Genomic DNA, 14,807 nt, shown 5'->3' with positions numbered 1-14,807 from the left:
CACCCTCCCCCCTTCCGCCGCCATCGTATCCGTACCGCCCTGTTCTTGCTGACACGGCCCGGGCCTGTGCTAAAAGCCGCAGTGTAACAAAAAATAATGCCTCATTGCCTCATTGCTTTTTTTTCTGGTGCCTGACATAGCCCAATCTCACTTCCCTCACTCCTTTTCTTTCCTTCTTTCTCATGTCCAGCTATTGCATCATGCATGTCTGACGATTTGGCTCGGCAAAAGGCTTGTTATGACGTCCCAAGAGACTGGGCAATGTTGGCAGCGGCACGGGAAGGAGGACTGAGACAGCGCTCTCTCACGCTCACATCCTTCCATTTGATTGACAAAGAATTCATCACAAGTGCAGACAAAGACACTTGACTTTCTCGTCAGTTGTACGGAAAAGGATTGACATGAGCCATGGATCACATAAAGAATGGACTAATATCGAAACATCCCGTCATCTTTAAAGCGAATACAGTCTTTCCTTAGTCCTACATACACACACAACTTATACATACGCAGTTAACCCCAACAAAAAAGATAACAGAAAAACAAAAAGAGAGCGAACGCGATCAACAGACACTACTCTACAGGGTCCTCCTCCAGGAGCACCTTGAAGCTAAACGGCTCAAAGGGTACACCATCACCAATAAAATGCTTGCTCATGGCTTCGACCCAGTGCAGACGCAGCGAATGCAACATGGCACTAGTACCCTCCATGACACACAGCACAGCCACCGTGAGTGCGAACCAGAAGTAGAACACAAACACCATGACAAACGCACCCGCAACACCCGTAAACGCAAACGCATTCTTCATCGTCATCTCCCACAGCACAATCGACAGACGCTGATGGGCGAGCGACAGGGCCCACAGACGGAGGTAAGACGCAGTGTGCGACACGCAGTTGAGACAGAATTCTGGTTCCCAAATGTTAGCAGACGATTCCTTTTATTCAACGCATGTGCCTCAAACTTACCAATCGTGTGAATGACCTGGTGGATCATGACTTCGCTAAACTCAAACTCTTCGTGCTCTTCACCATGGCCAATGTCTTGGGTAATCATGGCGATGCCGTCGTCGTCATCTCCAAAGCTGTCACGGCCACCGTTCAATGGACGGCCGTCTTCTTCATCGTCATCCAGAGCGCTGACGCGAGTGCTCTCGCCGATGCCACGGTAACCCAGAGCACGCGCCTTGTTGTGCTCATAGCGAAGGTAGAACGGCTTCAAGAACAACAGGACAGGAACGCAGGCAAGAGCCATCAGAACCAAGATGACTTGGATGGTAGCTTGGCCGGGGTAGAGCGGCTTTGTTCCAGCCTCAAGGGTACCGGGGCTCAGGAACATGTAGATCAACATGTTCAACAAACTAGGTGGGCTTTCGCCACGGGCAGGCCAGTCAATGCACCACTTGTACACAATCGTAAAGGAGAGGTAACCGAAGATGGACTGGAAGAAGATCATACCAGGGACAAAGTTGCCCCAGATATCAATCTTCGTCTTGAAGTAGCGGGCGTTGACAAGCGACCACATGAGCGAGAATGTCATGTGGCACCAACCGAGCAAGATACTGAGCTTCATCTTGTAACTGTTGGAGAATAGAAGGTCGTTCTCGGTGTCGTGCCAGCGGTAGTCCAGGCCGAACGGGTACGTGTAACCCTCGACACGGGTTGCGGTTGGGCCCTTGCCGTCGTTGTCCCACACCCACATGGACTTGAACCAGGGTAGACCAAGAGAAAAGGCGTCGCAGTAGAGGAGACCGGTGTAGATGGAGAAGATACCCATCATGAAGACAATATAACGACCGTAGAACATCATGGAGAACAGCTCGTCAAGCTTGCTGCGCTCAAGTCGCTTTTCAAAGTGAATCATGGCCATTGCTGCAAGAGTGAGGATAACACCGTGTCCGGCATCACCAAACATGACAGCGAACATGAACGGGAAGGTGACAATGGCTGGCAGAGCAGGATTGACCTCGCGGTACTTGATGGTTCCGTAAGCGTCGATGATGGTCTGGAAACCCACAGTGAACCTGTTCGACTTGAAGTAAGTCGGCGGCGTTTTGGTTGTCTTGATCTGGTTAACAATCGTTGGGACCGAGAGACCAGCACGCTCATTGACGTCAGACAAGGTTGACTTGATCAGTCCAAGGGAGTTGGTAGGAGCCCAAGCCTCGGCAATGAGCGTCTTGCGCTGGTGGTCGTACGAGAACTTGTTCAGCGTCTCGTATGTAGCCTTCTCTTTCTTGATAACGACCATCCATGCTGCAAGGTTACGTCCGATCGCGGTCAACTCAGCATCTAGCGTAGACTTGGTGTTCTTCAGGACACTAGCTAGGTCGCTCAAGCGAGTGTTGACTTCGCGGATCTGGTCCCGGCGCAGCTCGCTGTTCTCGTCCACGCTGTATAGATCGGCACCGAGCGACTCTGAGATCTTGCGGATCTTGGCGATAATCTCCTTGCCGTGAGCGAAGATGATGAAGACGTTCTTGCTGGTCTCCTCGTTGTTTTCGGGGTTGATGATGGGCTCGGGGATTTCCGACTGGTTCATGTACAGGTTACCACGAAGAGTACGCCACAGGATGCGTTCGAAGGCAGCGATGCGTTCGCGAGGAATGACACCAGCAACAAAACCGATGTTCATGACGGTGAAGGAGCGCTCAGCGCCCGAGTCGCCTTGTCCATTCTGTTCAACATCCTGAAGTAGCGGCGCGTCATCGTCATCGACAGATTGCCTGATTTCCTCAGTTTGGCCGCGCGCCCTGTCGAAGAAGCCGCCAGCCTCCCTCAGCACCCAACGCCACTCTGTGAGCTCCACTTCACGCTTCTTCAGTGTCTCGTAGCTCTCATTCAACGACGAGATCCTCTGCTCCAAGCTCTGGCTCTTGTCCGCGAGTTCATCAATCTCCGAGGCCGAAGGCGCGGTGAATGGGTTGTTGAAGTCATAGATGGAGCGCATCGGGATGCTGGATTTCTCCATCTGGCTGCGAAAGTATCGGAGCTGGCGCTCTACGTTGTCGAGGCGGCGAATCTCCTGGGTGAAGGTACGTTGGAAGGCCGTTGTCTCCGAGTTGAGCTGTCACCGCTTGTGAGCTTCGTGTCCCATCGCATTCATCCACAAGCTGCACCAGAAGCTGCAGAATACGTCCATAAAACTTACATCTCTGAAATCCATGACCCCAAGCTCTCCAAGAGCCGAGACGACCTCGCGACCAATCTCATTGGCGATGTAGAGTTGGGTCAGGGACATGTCCGCCGAGCGGAACATGGTGTCCTTGGTGGGCGCCATGATGGCGGGTTGAGAGACAAGACTTCGAGGATGGGGTGCTTGTCTCGGGGGTTGATGGGTCGACGCGATTTGCGGGATGGTGGTTGATGGAGAGCTGCCTCGAATGCAGGCGATGATGCGGCGAACCAGGTGCTTAGCGTCCTGCTGCGCGCCAAGCCTTGCTATTGATGTCACTTGCTTTTTCCGACCACGCAGCTCACGTGTTTCGTCCATGGTCAGCCAACGTCACCGAGCAGCAGTAGATGCACTTTGTTTGGCTTTAAAGCCACGCGGCTATCAACCAGTAATGAATTATCTGAACAGACATCGCATGCCTAAAAGCAAATCTCCTAAGACGTGTTTGCCTCATCTTCCAGTGCTTGAATACAACGCTACACGCCAACATTATACAACAAGTAGCAAGCTAGCACTTAAAGCACGCTGATAAATCAAAAGGCAAGGAACTTGAATGATGCTTGATTAACACAACAAACAGGTACCTCAAAGGAATGAAAGCCCACTGTGCCGTTTAAACCACAAAACGCGACAACGCAGAACACCATGCATCCATAACCCGGTCATTTATTGTGAGTAAAAGATTTTGAACCAGAAAAGGATAAAAAAAAGAGAAGAGATTCAAAGAATAAAGAACATCAAAAGAGAAAAAAACCGGATGCCGCCTCCCACAAAGTTCGCTATTGAGTTTTTTGAGACCGCTCGCTGTCGTTAAGAGTGGATAACTAAGATGCGCTGTAGAAACGAACTTCGTCCAGGAAACACCAGGTATCGTAATCAAGAACCCAGATACGCCATGCTGATTGCAAATGAGAAATTCGGATAGTGGTGGGCAATATGTGCAAGACAAGACGATAGGCCTCAGAGATGTAGAGGAGAGATATAGTCTGTCATTCATTGCTGAGGATAGTAGCCTGCTGGCTGCATTTGCTGTGGGTAGTAGTAGGCACCATCGGGCCCTGGCGTCATCATGCCTCCCATGCCCGGAACAGCATAGTTAGGCTGAGCGTAATTCTCTGCCGGTGGGGCTGGGTAAAGTTGAGCCGAGTCGACGTAGTATGTCATACCGTTGGACTCGTAAGCCACCATGTTGGGTTGACCGGCAGGAGCTGGAGGAGCAGCGACTGGGGGAGCAGAAACCGGCATGACGTAACCAGGTTGCTGTGCGCCAGGAACAAACATAGGCACCATACCCGCCGGTGCCATGTATTGCGGCTGTGCACTATTTTGTGGATAGTAGTAGCCTTGTGGAACAAAGGCTTGCGGTTGAAAGCCAGGCTGAGCATAAGGCTGGAAGGCTGGCGCATGGATAGCCCGTTCGGGAATATTGTTGAGCGGAGTTCCCGTAGATACCTGGCTTGGATAAGACGCGTGACGTCCATGTTGATAGAATGACTGATCAGGAGCAGGGGCAGCTCCATTGATGTGCGCAGGCACTTGTTGATGGAAAGGTTGTTGTTCTTGCTGCTGGGGTGGGTTGAAACTCAATGACGCTGGTGACTCAATTCCAGCAACAGATACAGTCTTTTGTGGGCGAGGCTGGTGCATGGGGAGCTGGCCTTGCCAGTTTTCTCGGAAAGCCGGCTTCTGTGGGAGCGGGTATGGTGGCTGAACAGCACCATTTGTAGGCGAGATCATGGAAGGTCCGGTTGACATCCTGGGACCTCCAGGTGGAAGACGTACCACTGGACGACTGGGATCAACGAACCCGCCATTACGTGACATGATGGAGCCAGCAGGAGAGACCAGGTTTTCACGACCAATCTCGCGTGCAATCGATGACCGCCTGCTCATTGCTACGCTCGGCGAGTATACACTACCTCCATATGCACTTGTTCGCCTGCTCGAGAAACCCCCGCCAAAAGATCCAAACCTACCCCGTCCCCGTCCAAAGCCCTGCTGGTTGGGCCGGAGTGCCCGCGGGATGAAGATGAAGGAGCGCTCAACTGTGGGGAAGATGTAGCGCGGCGGGGCAGGCGGAAGTGAGATACGGACTGGCTTATCGCGACGGAGCGGGGGTCTGTGGTTGGGGAGACGGGTATGTTGCTTGATAGGTACATTCTGGAATTGTATAGGGCCCTTCATGTTTGGCAAGAATACTCGAACCATGGCATTGTGCGTATGAACCGTGGTGGAGAAGTTACGAGCCTGCGAAGGCTTTTGGTTGGACCCCGGAGGTACTCGAGAGGCAAAGGCGGGCGCGTTCGGTGGTTGCTGCTGGGAAGCGGCTGGAGGTGGGCCAGGCTGATCGTGGGAGCCCGGTGCATTGACGGTCTCGTGCAGATCATGCTGCCAGGGCGAGTCAGTAGCCTCCGAAGGCTGTGGCCTCATACTATGATGAATGTCAGTGTCGAGCTCCAGCTTGATTCTCTGTGCCTGCACGTACTTTGCTGGAGAGAAGGGCCCCCCGATGGGAGCACCCCGCCCCCTTCCGCGACCAGCGGGCCTGAAGCCATTCTGACCGGGTGCGTGGCGCTGGTCGTGCATGAAGAAGGCCCCGCGATTGGGGATGAAAGCCGGGTCAGAGTCGCGTTTCTTCTTGTATTCCTCGTGCTCCCGCCGCCGGCGCTCCGCCAGCGTCTCTGTCCGCGAGGAAGCCACACCAACAGCTGGCGCCGTCTCTGGTGCTGCCGTACCAGTCTCAAAGTCAATCTCGTCAGGTTCCTTTCCATCTTCACCAATCTGAAGCCCGTTCATCATGATCTCCGTCTCTTTGACAGCGGAGAAATCCACGTCGGAGCGAGCAATGGGCGGAGAAGGTTGCCGCTGGCTAGCATTCTGTCGAGGTTTTGCATCACGCGGGCCATTTGATTTGCGCTTTGGCTTTCCTTGGGTAAGGGAGGGGGCACTGTCGACCTCACTAAGGTCGCTGTTGTCGGCATCGGCGTCCTCGTCGACATCGCTGAGCACTGAGGCGTCACTCTGGGAGTCGTCGGCCAGAGTTGCTACCGACTGGCTCTCATCTTCGTCATCTGTCCGCCTGCGACGCGCAATGTTGGTGGTTCTCTTACGGGCGGGAGCCATGATTGCGGGGGTCTGGGTAGTGGCGGAGGTCGAGGGCGCGATGGAGTCGGCGTGGGGTGGTCCTTGGTCGACTCGTGAACGGCGAGGCGATGAGTCGGCTGCAGAAGGCGTCCGGAACAAGGGGCCGGCAGCGTAAGAAGCGCCGAGTTTGCAAATCCGGCAGGTGCAGCGATTGCGGTCGTGATGGAGCGAGATTGTGTGTTGGGCGTGAGGGCTGGGATGATTCGGTGGGTGATGTCTGACGCCAGAAAATGCCCATGACGGAGCTTGCCGTGCGGGAACGACTGGTCGCGGAACCGGTTGATGCGCGCTACTCCACACCAACAACACACCGTCTCAAACAAAGGCCACTCATCAACAATTCCCCTCCCTGTTATATTTGTAGCCATTGTTCATTGTATCGGCGCCATCTGATCGCCTTGGTCAGCCCGCACATTGTTTCTGCTTCATCGCATTCTCTGTTTGGCCGCCAAACGTTGTCCGTAGCTGATTGTTTAGGCTACGAACCCCCATACATCAATTGTGCCATCATGAGCTAGCCGAATTACGAGGATGTGAATATGTAAACATTTTCAGCGCTATCTACCTGCACAGACCCAATGTAACCTGGCCTGGGGCTCATACATATTTCCATTGAGACCTCTCGCCCAGTCCATGCCAGACCCTATCCAGCGCCGCTCAAATGCTACCCACTGAATGCTATGACAAACGCCTATAAATGCTTCGAGACCTGCCGGAGTGGGCAGCTCCATCGCCCGGGTATGCATGCAAATGTCCGAATCGTGACATGAAAACAAAAAAAACATGAAAAAGTGAAGGAAACGCTCTTATTATACAAGCCTACCTTTGTCTCCACAAAATCATCCGGCAACTATTGCTGAAGATGCGGTAGGCCATGGTAGTGAAACAGTATTTGCTCAAAAAGAAAAATCATTGGTTCAAGTCGTGGATGTATGTGCAGTTGTCGCCCTTGTTGCATTGGCCCTTTTGGAAGAACTTGCATGCGAGCACTTTGTGAGGCTTGTGATCTCCTCGGTTCTTGGGTCGCTTTCCTTGGTTGCGGTCGTTGATGCCATTGCTATCGTCGCGTTGCCGCTTGGTGCCAGCGTTGGGTTGCTGGTTGTACTGGGATTGTGTCTGAGTTTGATATGTAGTATCTTGCATCGGTTGAGACCATGCGGCAGCATCAGTTTGCTGGGCTGGGGGTGGAAACGTGAAAGGAAATGGTGGGAATCCAGTAGGTAGTGGAGGGGGAGGAGGGAGTGCACCGCCAGTCGCTGCTTGCATATTGGCGATCAAGGCAGCAATGTCAAGGCTTACACCGGGTTGTTGAGGTGGGTTTTGCATTGGAAACGACGCGAGTGGTGGGGCCTGGGGAGGAGGCTGGCCGTTACTGATGGAGTTGAGGAGGTTTTGAAGACCGGCGGCGTCGAATGTAGGAGCGGCTGCGGGAGGCGGAGGCGTGTACGTGTTTTCAGCCGGAGCTGTTGGGGCAGGGGGAGCGGCTTGAGCTTGGTTGGTAGCCGACAATTGCTTGATGATGTTCTCCAGTTGACTGAAGTCCGGCACAGTCGCTGCCACAGGTGGTTGTGGGCATTTCCTTAGGACTGTCTCGGGCGGTGGTCCAAAGTTGACGACAGGAGCAGTAGATGAGTTCTCCTGCTCTGCGGGCTCTTTTGGAGTCGGTGGAATGTCGTCATTGCTAGAATAGTAGACCATTAATGTAGCGTTCTCGCGCTGCATGTTGGCCTCTTTCTCAGGACAGATGGGTTGCTGGAGACCTCCTCCATACGGCGCGTAGTTTCGTTGACGTTCTTCAGGGTGTACAACACTAAAGTCAACTTCGGATGGTGGTGCCCATGACCGCTGTTCGCCATCCAGGTCCTCGTCATCGTCGTCAAGGTCAAGCTCTTTATGTTGCTTGAACATACGTCCCTCTCCACCAAGGTCGCCAGCATCCCGCACGAGGTGATGTTCTTTGTGGTCCATCTCTTCATCGTCGGCCTCGTGGTCGAAGTACTTGATCTCTACCAGTGATGTATCCGGCCGCCAGGCTACACGCAGATGTCTGCGAGACTCTTTTCGTAGCCGTTTGGCCTTTTCTTCTTCGGTTTCCACTGGTAGAGGTTTCTCGGATTTGGTGGGCGCAATTTCTTGTTCCTTGGGTTTTTGGAGCGATGCCATTGTCTGGGCAAACGAAAAAGCAGGCTTTGCCGCAGGCGTCGCCACAACCTTCTTCTCCTTTGTAGCCGGGGTGGTAGCTTTGGCTGATGCGGCGCCCTTTGCAGTAGCCGAAGCTGGTGTTGTCTTCTTGCTTGCTGCATTGAGTGAGGCAAAGATACCCGAAGGCTTGCTGGTGACTTGGCTAACACGCGTCTTGACGGGTGCGGGTGCTGGCGCTGTCTTCTCTCCGGGTCGTTTCTGTGTGGTTGTAGCAGGAGCAGCACCCGCTTTCGCGCCTGGTGCTGAAGCAGTCTTTGGGGCTGAAGCGGCGGCATCAGATGCCTTTGGCTTCTTCATCATTGCTGACTCATTGGCCGAACGGTTTGTAGCATCAGATGCCGGTCGCTTAACACCCTTGCCATCTGCCGATTCAGTCTTTGGCGGAGGGCTTGCTTTTGCCTTTTTAGAATTGGCGGCAGCGCTGTCCATCACTTGCTGTATAAAATTCTTATGCTTATCATTTGCGTGTTTCTTCATAGACGCAAGTGCTTTGATAAGCTTAGTCTCTTCGAGGAGCTCAGAAGTCAGTGTGCCGCATCGCGAGAGTACCTCGTAGATGACTGCGGACAATGGGCCATCGTAATCTTTACTATGGAATCGGTTCGCCAAGAACTGGTAGCACAGATACAGGAATGGCTTGATCTGCCCTAACTGGTAAAGCACATCAGGATGTGCAGACTGCAATGCAGCCTCAAGAGCAGACTTGAGAAGGTCACGTTGACTCGTGACTCGACTCTTGAGTACCGGCAGCTCACCTGTCTTCTTTTGCTCTTCGGCCTCCGTTACAGCTTTGCTGTCGGCTCGCCACCGCTTTTGGATGGTGTTGAGCACCTCCCAGACCTCACGCATACTAATCTTGATCTTTTCAGAGCTTGGTGAAGATGTGGAAGGATGCCATGTAGCCTTGACAACATCATATCGAACGGCGGCGTCAGGGTCCTCTGGCCGCGACGCAGGGATCGGCATCTCCTCTTCTTCTTCATCAGAAGAGTCTGTATCGTAGTCAGATGACTCAGAGGAACTGGCACTGTCACTGACTTCTCTCTTCAACTCTGTGGGTTTCCTCGCAGAGTTTAGAGCTTTTGAGTGTGACTTGGAGGCGAGTTGCTTGGCGCGGAGCTTCTTGCTGTCTGCCCCTGCCTTTTTCAGATCCTTGAGGGAATTTCGAGCAACATAAACTGGAAGCGCAGCTATACACATGTCAGAGGTTGTTTCTTGCAGCATCATTTTTACTCGTTCAGGCTTACTTCTATTTGTTGCCAGATGAAAGGGTTCATTTCCCAGAGTCACGAATTTATTCAACGGAGTAGAATTAGTGGCCTTTGCCAAAGCAGCTTGATCAACAACATAGAGACCACCCGATTTTCTACCCTTTGGTATTTCAAACTCAGGGACAGGCACTGGCTTCGCAAATGAGGCCGGTGCAGGGCGCTGCTGAGTAAATGTCTCTGCAGTAGGCTTGGGCAGCTGCATCATGTTAGTTTGAGTTGAGTCTTTGTTCGTTTGGTGAGGTTAACTTACTTGATAAGCAGATATCGGAGGGCGACTAGTCCGAAGTGAACCAGTGTCCTGCTGTAGAGCTTGCGGCGTCACTGTGCCAACATGGCTTTGAGGAGTCACAGTGCGCATTGGCATCTGGTAAGGAGAGTGTTGTTGCTGGCGGACGGCATTGGGATCCATGCCCAGCGACGGGTCAACATTCGAGGCCTGACCATAGTTGGCCAAAGGACCTTGTTGGCTGAACTGGCCATACTGGTAGGGCGACTCTGTACGCAAAGCATGGTTCTGAGCAGCATACGATTGGCTGATGGCGTTGAAGGGTTGTTGTGCAAACGAGCCAGGGTGCCAGTTCTGGCCCGATGCCGTCGGCGGCAGGGGTGAGTGCTGGTGTAGCTGGGCCTCCCACGAGGGGGTGCCGTAGCGGTCGACAGAAGAAAAGAGGTGCTGGTAGGATGGATCGGCGTAGACATTCTGGCCTTGCAACGGCACCTGGTCAGTGGGCACGTGATTTGACGCCATGATGTGTGGCGTGTGTGTGGAGGGGAGGGATGTCTTGGCTAGCCAAAGTGTCAGCTGTCAATTGCAGGGTTGTGATTGGCTGACAACGCACAAGTGTCTGGGACAGGCCAAAGGGGATTAATTAGGCGACGATGCAGCAGCACTAGGCGCTAAGCAGACTGGCGCAGAGTCACGAGCGTAGCAGGATGCCCGGTTCGGGAGAATGTGAAGCGGAGAAAAAAGGTCGATAAAACACCGGTTTAGGCGGTAGCGTCTGGTTGCTGTCTCTGTCGGCCTGCAGCGCTTCCAGGTTGCTGTCTCTGGGGGGTTGGTGGGCAGATGATGGAGTAGTAGATGCACACCCAAGGTGCAGCCGGCCCTCACTCACAACGAACGCAGACGCCTGCGAAGCCGAGTCGGCCAGTCCACGAAAGCGTAGAATTGGTTTTTATGAGCTGGCACTTTGCCTCGCGTATTATGCGATGAGGAGCAGGAGCACACTTGCTTGCTGATGCGTCACTTGACGTTTTGCATGCGCGCGCGCAACCAGAGCACAACACACGCGGCGGATGAGGCCTGCTTGACGCGCCCCCGTCCGGTTGGCACCGAGCAACTGTGGGCCGCCTCGCGCAGGAGCTTGGCCAGATTCTCTCTGTGATGCGAAGCCTGTCGAGTCCAAAGACGGAGCTGGGATTAGTAGCAGAAGTTGAAGATGACGGTCACTCTGCCTGCCCTCCGCAACCCAAGCCTGTTTCCCGACAAACACCGCTGCCAGCCTGAGCGCACACTTCCCCCAAAGCAAGGACTCGAAAGTAGAATCTAGCCTCAGAATCAGATGCCCTTATTAGGTGGGCGAGAGTTCACTGAGAAGTAGCATGAGTGTCAAGAGCGAAGAAGGGGGGTGGGTTGTTGTGGGCGAGGTGAGTTGAAGAGCGAGGGAGCGCGGCGAAGGGGCGAGCTCGTTTTGAGAGCCCGCCCGCTCGCCAAGTAGCGCGCCGCGCTAGTCCCAGGCGGGGCAGGCAACCTGGCCCACCAGCATCACCAAACACTCCCATCCGCCCGCGAACAGCAAGCAGCGCGCAGCAGGCACTGGCCAAGGCAGACGCGCCACCGTGGTCTCTTGCCTATACACATACACACGCCCCCTTGCGCATGCCAAACACCTGACACTCGGCGGGTGCCACGACACATTAGAACACAATGGCCGTCTCACTGCGGGACCGCCAGATAGGCACGTCTTCGCCCTCCCACCTGCACCATCGCCAGCACCACTGACAGATGCATCCTAGCCTCAATTAAACGCCTGCTCAACCTCAACCCCCCGGCCGACGGCGACGCCGCTCAGGACGAGTCGAACGAGCCCACGAATCCCGACATAGCATGGCGTAAGTCGCAGCGTCATAGCGTTGGCCTGCCACTTTGAAGACACAAGTGCTGAGACTGCTGTCCGAATAGGTGTTCTGGTCTACGACGATGCTGCCAAAGCCGTCGTCAGCTCCGTTCTGCGGGTCAATGACCTGAGGGCGGCAGGTGTATGAACGGACTCTCTCCAACACTATAACGGTCTACTGAACACCATACAGGTCACTGTGCACTTGAATCTCAAGTCGCGCCGGAGCCCCATCCCAGCACCTGGAATCGTGAGCAACCCTGTCCCCACCAAATGCGTTGCGCATCCCATTGAACACGCGATAGCATTTGGTGATATGGCGACCCCACAAAGCATAGGCTGACCACCCCACCAGTATCTCATGGCACCCACTGCTGAGAACCTAGCCCTCATCACGAAGGATCTGAACGACGCTCTGTACACCCCCGCATACATCAACTTCCTCTCGAGTGTGCCCCGCCACTTGCTAGAATCATGGGGCGCCGAATTGGCGACCATGCCGGAAGCTGCTGGCAATCTGGCGCAGATTTACGATCAGTACGAGATGCTGGAGAATGAGATTCAGCAACTGCTAATTCGACCCAAAGGTATCTGAACTTTGTTACATTGGGCCATGATCAGTTCAGGTACGTTTGTATTTCCTAAACTATGCGCCACTCCCACTCACTCGGTCGTAGTCTCAACATTGATCAGTCTTACTACCGTCTGAACTCGTCTAAAACCGAAGATGCAGAACTCGATGAGCACATGGATCGCATCGTCTCAGGGCTCTTTTCTGTCGTCGCTACCATGGCCGTCGTCCCAATTATAAGGGCTCCTAGTGGTGGTGCCGCCGAACTCATTGCTGCCAAGCTCGACCGAAAGCTACGCGATCATGTACTCAACAACAAGGAAAGCCTCTTCGCATCATCATCAACAGCCTCCCGCCCATTGCTCGTCATCGTAGACAGGAACGCCGATCTCAATCCAATGTTCAGCCACAGTTGGATATATCGTACGCCAGACACCTTCCCCATACCAAGGCTAGAGCTGACTAGAGCATGTAGAGAGTCTCGTGTACGACGTCTGCAATTTCCACTTGAACAAGATCGAAGTGACTGTTCCAAAGGATAAGAACAAGCCAGAGAGCGGTACCAAAAAGCAGTCGTACGACTTGGCAGCAACCGATTACGTAAGTACTCATCCATAAGCCACATCTGACCAAGTACCTAACTACCCCTTGCATGTAGTTTTGGAACCGCAATGCTTCACAACCCTTCCCAAATGTCGCAGAAGAAGTGACAAACGAATGGACAAAGTACTCGGAAGATGCGGACGCGCTTACCAAGAAGACGGGGTCATCGTCATTGGACGACCTTTCAGGAGAAAGCAATCATTTCGCAGCACATCTCAAAGGCGCAATTTCTCAACTGCCGGAACTGCGAGAAAGGAAGGCTACTATTGAGGCTCACATGTCTATCCTCGAAGCTGTGATGGAGGGCATCAAGGAGCGCAAACTCGATGAGTTCTTCCAACTAGAAGAAGAGATTGAAAAGCAGACCAAATCATCCGTCATGGAGGTGCTCAAAGATCCAGCCAAGGGAAATGATCCCATGGATAAGTTCAGATTCTTCTTGCAGGTACGATGCGCACTTTAAAGGTAATTGCATGATTGCGCTAACATGGTCAATTTCTAGTGGTACTTGAAGACAGAACAAGAGGTATCGCGTACAGAGCTAGAAGGCTTTGAGAACGCTCTCAAAGCCGCCGGCGTAGACACGGAAGCCCTTGCGTACATCAAAACAGTACGCCAGATTACACAAATGAGCAATCTCTCAACTGCCGCTCCCACACAGCCTGCTCAGGCATCTTCACAGCTGTTCGGCGGCTTCACTAGTCTTTCATCAAGGGTAACGGACCGGTTCAAGGAAGCTGGTTTGGGCGCCAACTTTGAAGGCGTGCTTTCGGGCATCAAATCATACCTACCTGCCAACCAAGATCTTACAATCACCAAAATTACTGAATCTCTAATGGACCCTCAAAATGCTACAACCAGCGCGCTCAACAAAACAGAGAACTACCTCTATTTTGACCCCCGATCTGCCAATGCACGAGGCACCCTACCTCCTGCAAGCCAGTCGCGGAACCAGCAAAGTACTGTTGGACGCGGAATCGATGCAACATTTGGACAAAGGCGACAGGGCTTCTCAGAAGCCATTGTCTTTCCTGTTGGCGGTGGCAGCATGGACGAGGAGACCAACATCCAGGCATGGGCCAAGCGCACAAGCGCTGCAGCTGGTACTGGTCCTAAACGAAGAGTTGTATACGGTAGCACGAAGTTGTATTCTCCTCGCGCGTTTATCGAGGAGGAACTTATTCCTCTCGGCAAGGAGAGTACGTAAGCTTCGCCTTCGTTTTCGACAAAGTATTGAGACCGGGGGAAAGGGAAAAAAAGGGCATGATAGACATTTAGTTTTTTTTGGCACATGGCATATATGTGTAAAATATTGATACATAGTCATGATATTGTAACATCCTCCCTGTATTACGTGGTGCTACTATTCTTTTTTTACTTTTTCCCTTGGCTTGACGTTTACTTCACTCTACGGATTATTACTATTGCATCTTGCATGCATGCATGCGGGTTGGGGCACACAAAAAACCACCCCTCCCCCCTCCTCTTCCCTTACTTACCCTTGTACCCTTTGTGTCACCGCCACGTGCGTTCATCGATGCATACGCATGCACTGTCAAACATCAAGGGGAACCACCCACCACCCACCTACCAGCCCCTCCCCTTGGGGGGATTCGGGGACAACGGGGACAACGGGGGCAACGGGGGAGGAAGAGAAAGCGAGGGGAAGGGGGTGTGGTATACGTTACCCCCCCCCCGTCCTTTCTCTTCCCCCTCTAAACAG

At 53.3% G+C, this 14,807-nt stretch overlaps 4 protein-coding genes across 4 annotated transcripts; 1 reads left to right on the top strand and 3 right to left on the bottom strand.

Annotated features, from left to right (window-relative positions):
* Positions 1–573: 573 nt before the first annotated feature.
* COCCADRAFT_7004 (uncharacterized protein) lies at positions 574–3,281 on the bottom strand (the record flags this gene model as incomplete). The annotated part of the gene is made up of 3 exons (XM_007716438.1): positions 574–911; positions 971–3,068; positions 3,153–3,281. The coding sequence occupies 3 exons, from the start codon at positions 3,279–3,281 to the stop codon at positions 574–576; spliced, it is 2,565 nt and encodes an 854-aa protein (XP_007714628.1).
* An 888-nt stretch (positions 3,282–4,169) lies between these two features.
* On the bottom strand, positions 4,170–6,299 carry COCCADRAFT_102288 (uncharacterized protein; the record flags this gene model as incomplete). Its single annotated transcript, XM_007716461.1, has 2 exons — positions 4,170–5,607; positions 5,662–6,299. 2 exons carry the CDS (start codon positions 6,297–6,299, stop codon positions 4,170–4,172), a joined length of 2,076 nt encoding a protein of 691 aa, XP_007714651.1.
* Positions 6,300–7,229: 930 nt separating this feature from the next.
* COCCADRAFT_28157 (uncharacterized protein) lies at positions 7,230–10,541 on the bottom strand (the record flags this gene model as incomplete). Its single annotated transcript, XM_007716439.1, has 3 exons — positions 7,230–9,712; positions 9,770–9,989; positions 10,044–10,541. The coding sequence occupies 3 exons, from the start codon at positions 10,539–10,541 to the stop codon at positions 7,230–7,232; spliced, it is 3,201 nt and encodes a 1,066-aa protein (XP_007714629.1).
* Positions 10,542–11,720: 1,179 nt separating this feature from the next.
* COCCADRAFT_38808 (uncharacterized protein) lies at positions 11,721–14,291 on the top strand (the record flags this gene model as incomplete). Its single annotated transcript, XM_007716460.1, has 10 exons — positions 11,721–11,751; positions 11,810–11,905; positions 11,976–12,052; positions 12,104–12,160; positions 12,266–12,447; positions 12,498–12,536; positions 12,588–12,904; positions 12,957–13,081; positions 13,140–13,529; positions 13,587–14,291. 10 exons carry the CDS (start codon positions 11,721–11,723, stop codon positions 14,289–14,291), a joined length of 2,019 nt encoding a protein of 672 aa, XP_007714650.1.
* Between the last annotated feature and the right edge of the window lie 516 nt (positions 14,292–14,807).

The sequence above is a fragment of the Bipolaris zeicola genome, assembly GCF_000523435.1.
Source record: "Bipolaris zeicola 26-R-13 unplaced genomic scaffold scaffold_140, whole genome shotgun sequence".
Classification (NCBI taxonomy): domain Eukaryota; kingdom Fungi; phylum Ascomycota; class Dothideomycetes; order Pleosporales; family Pleosporaceae; genus Bipolaris; species Bipolaris zeicola.
The sequence above is the reverse complement of the archived record's forward strand: the minus strand, read 5'-3'. Positions and strand labels throughout refer to the sequence as shown.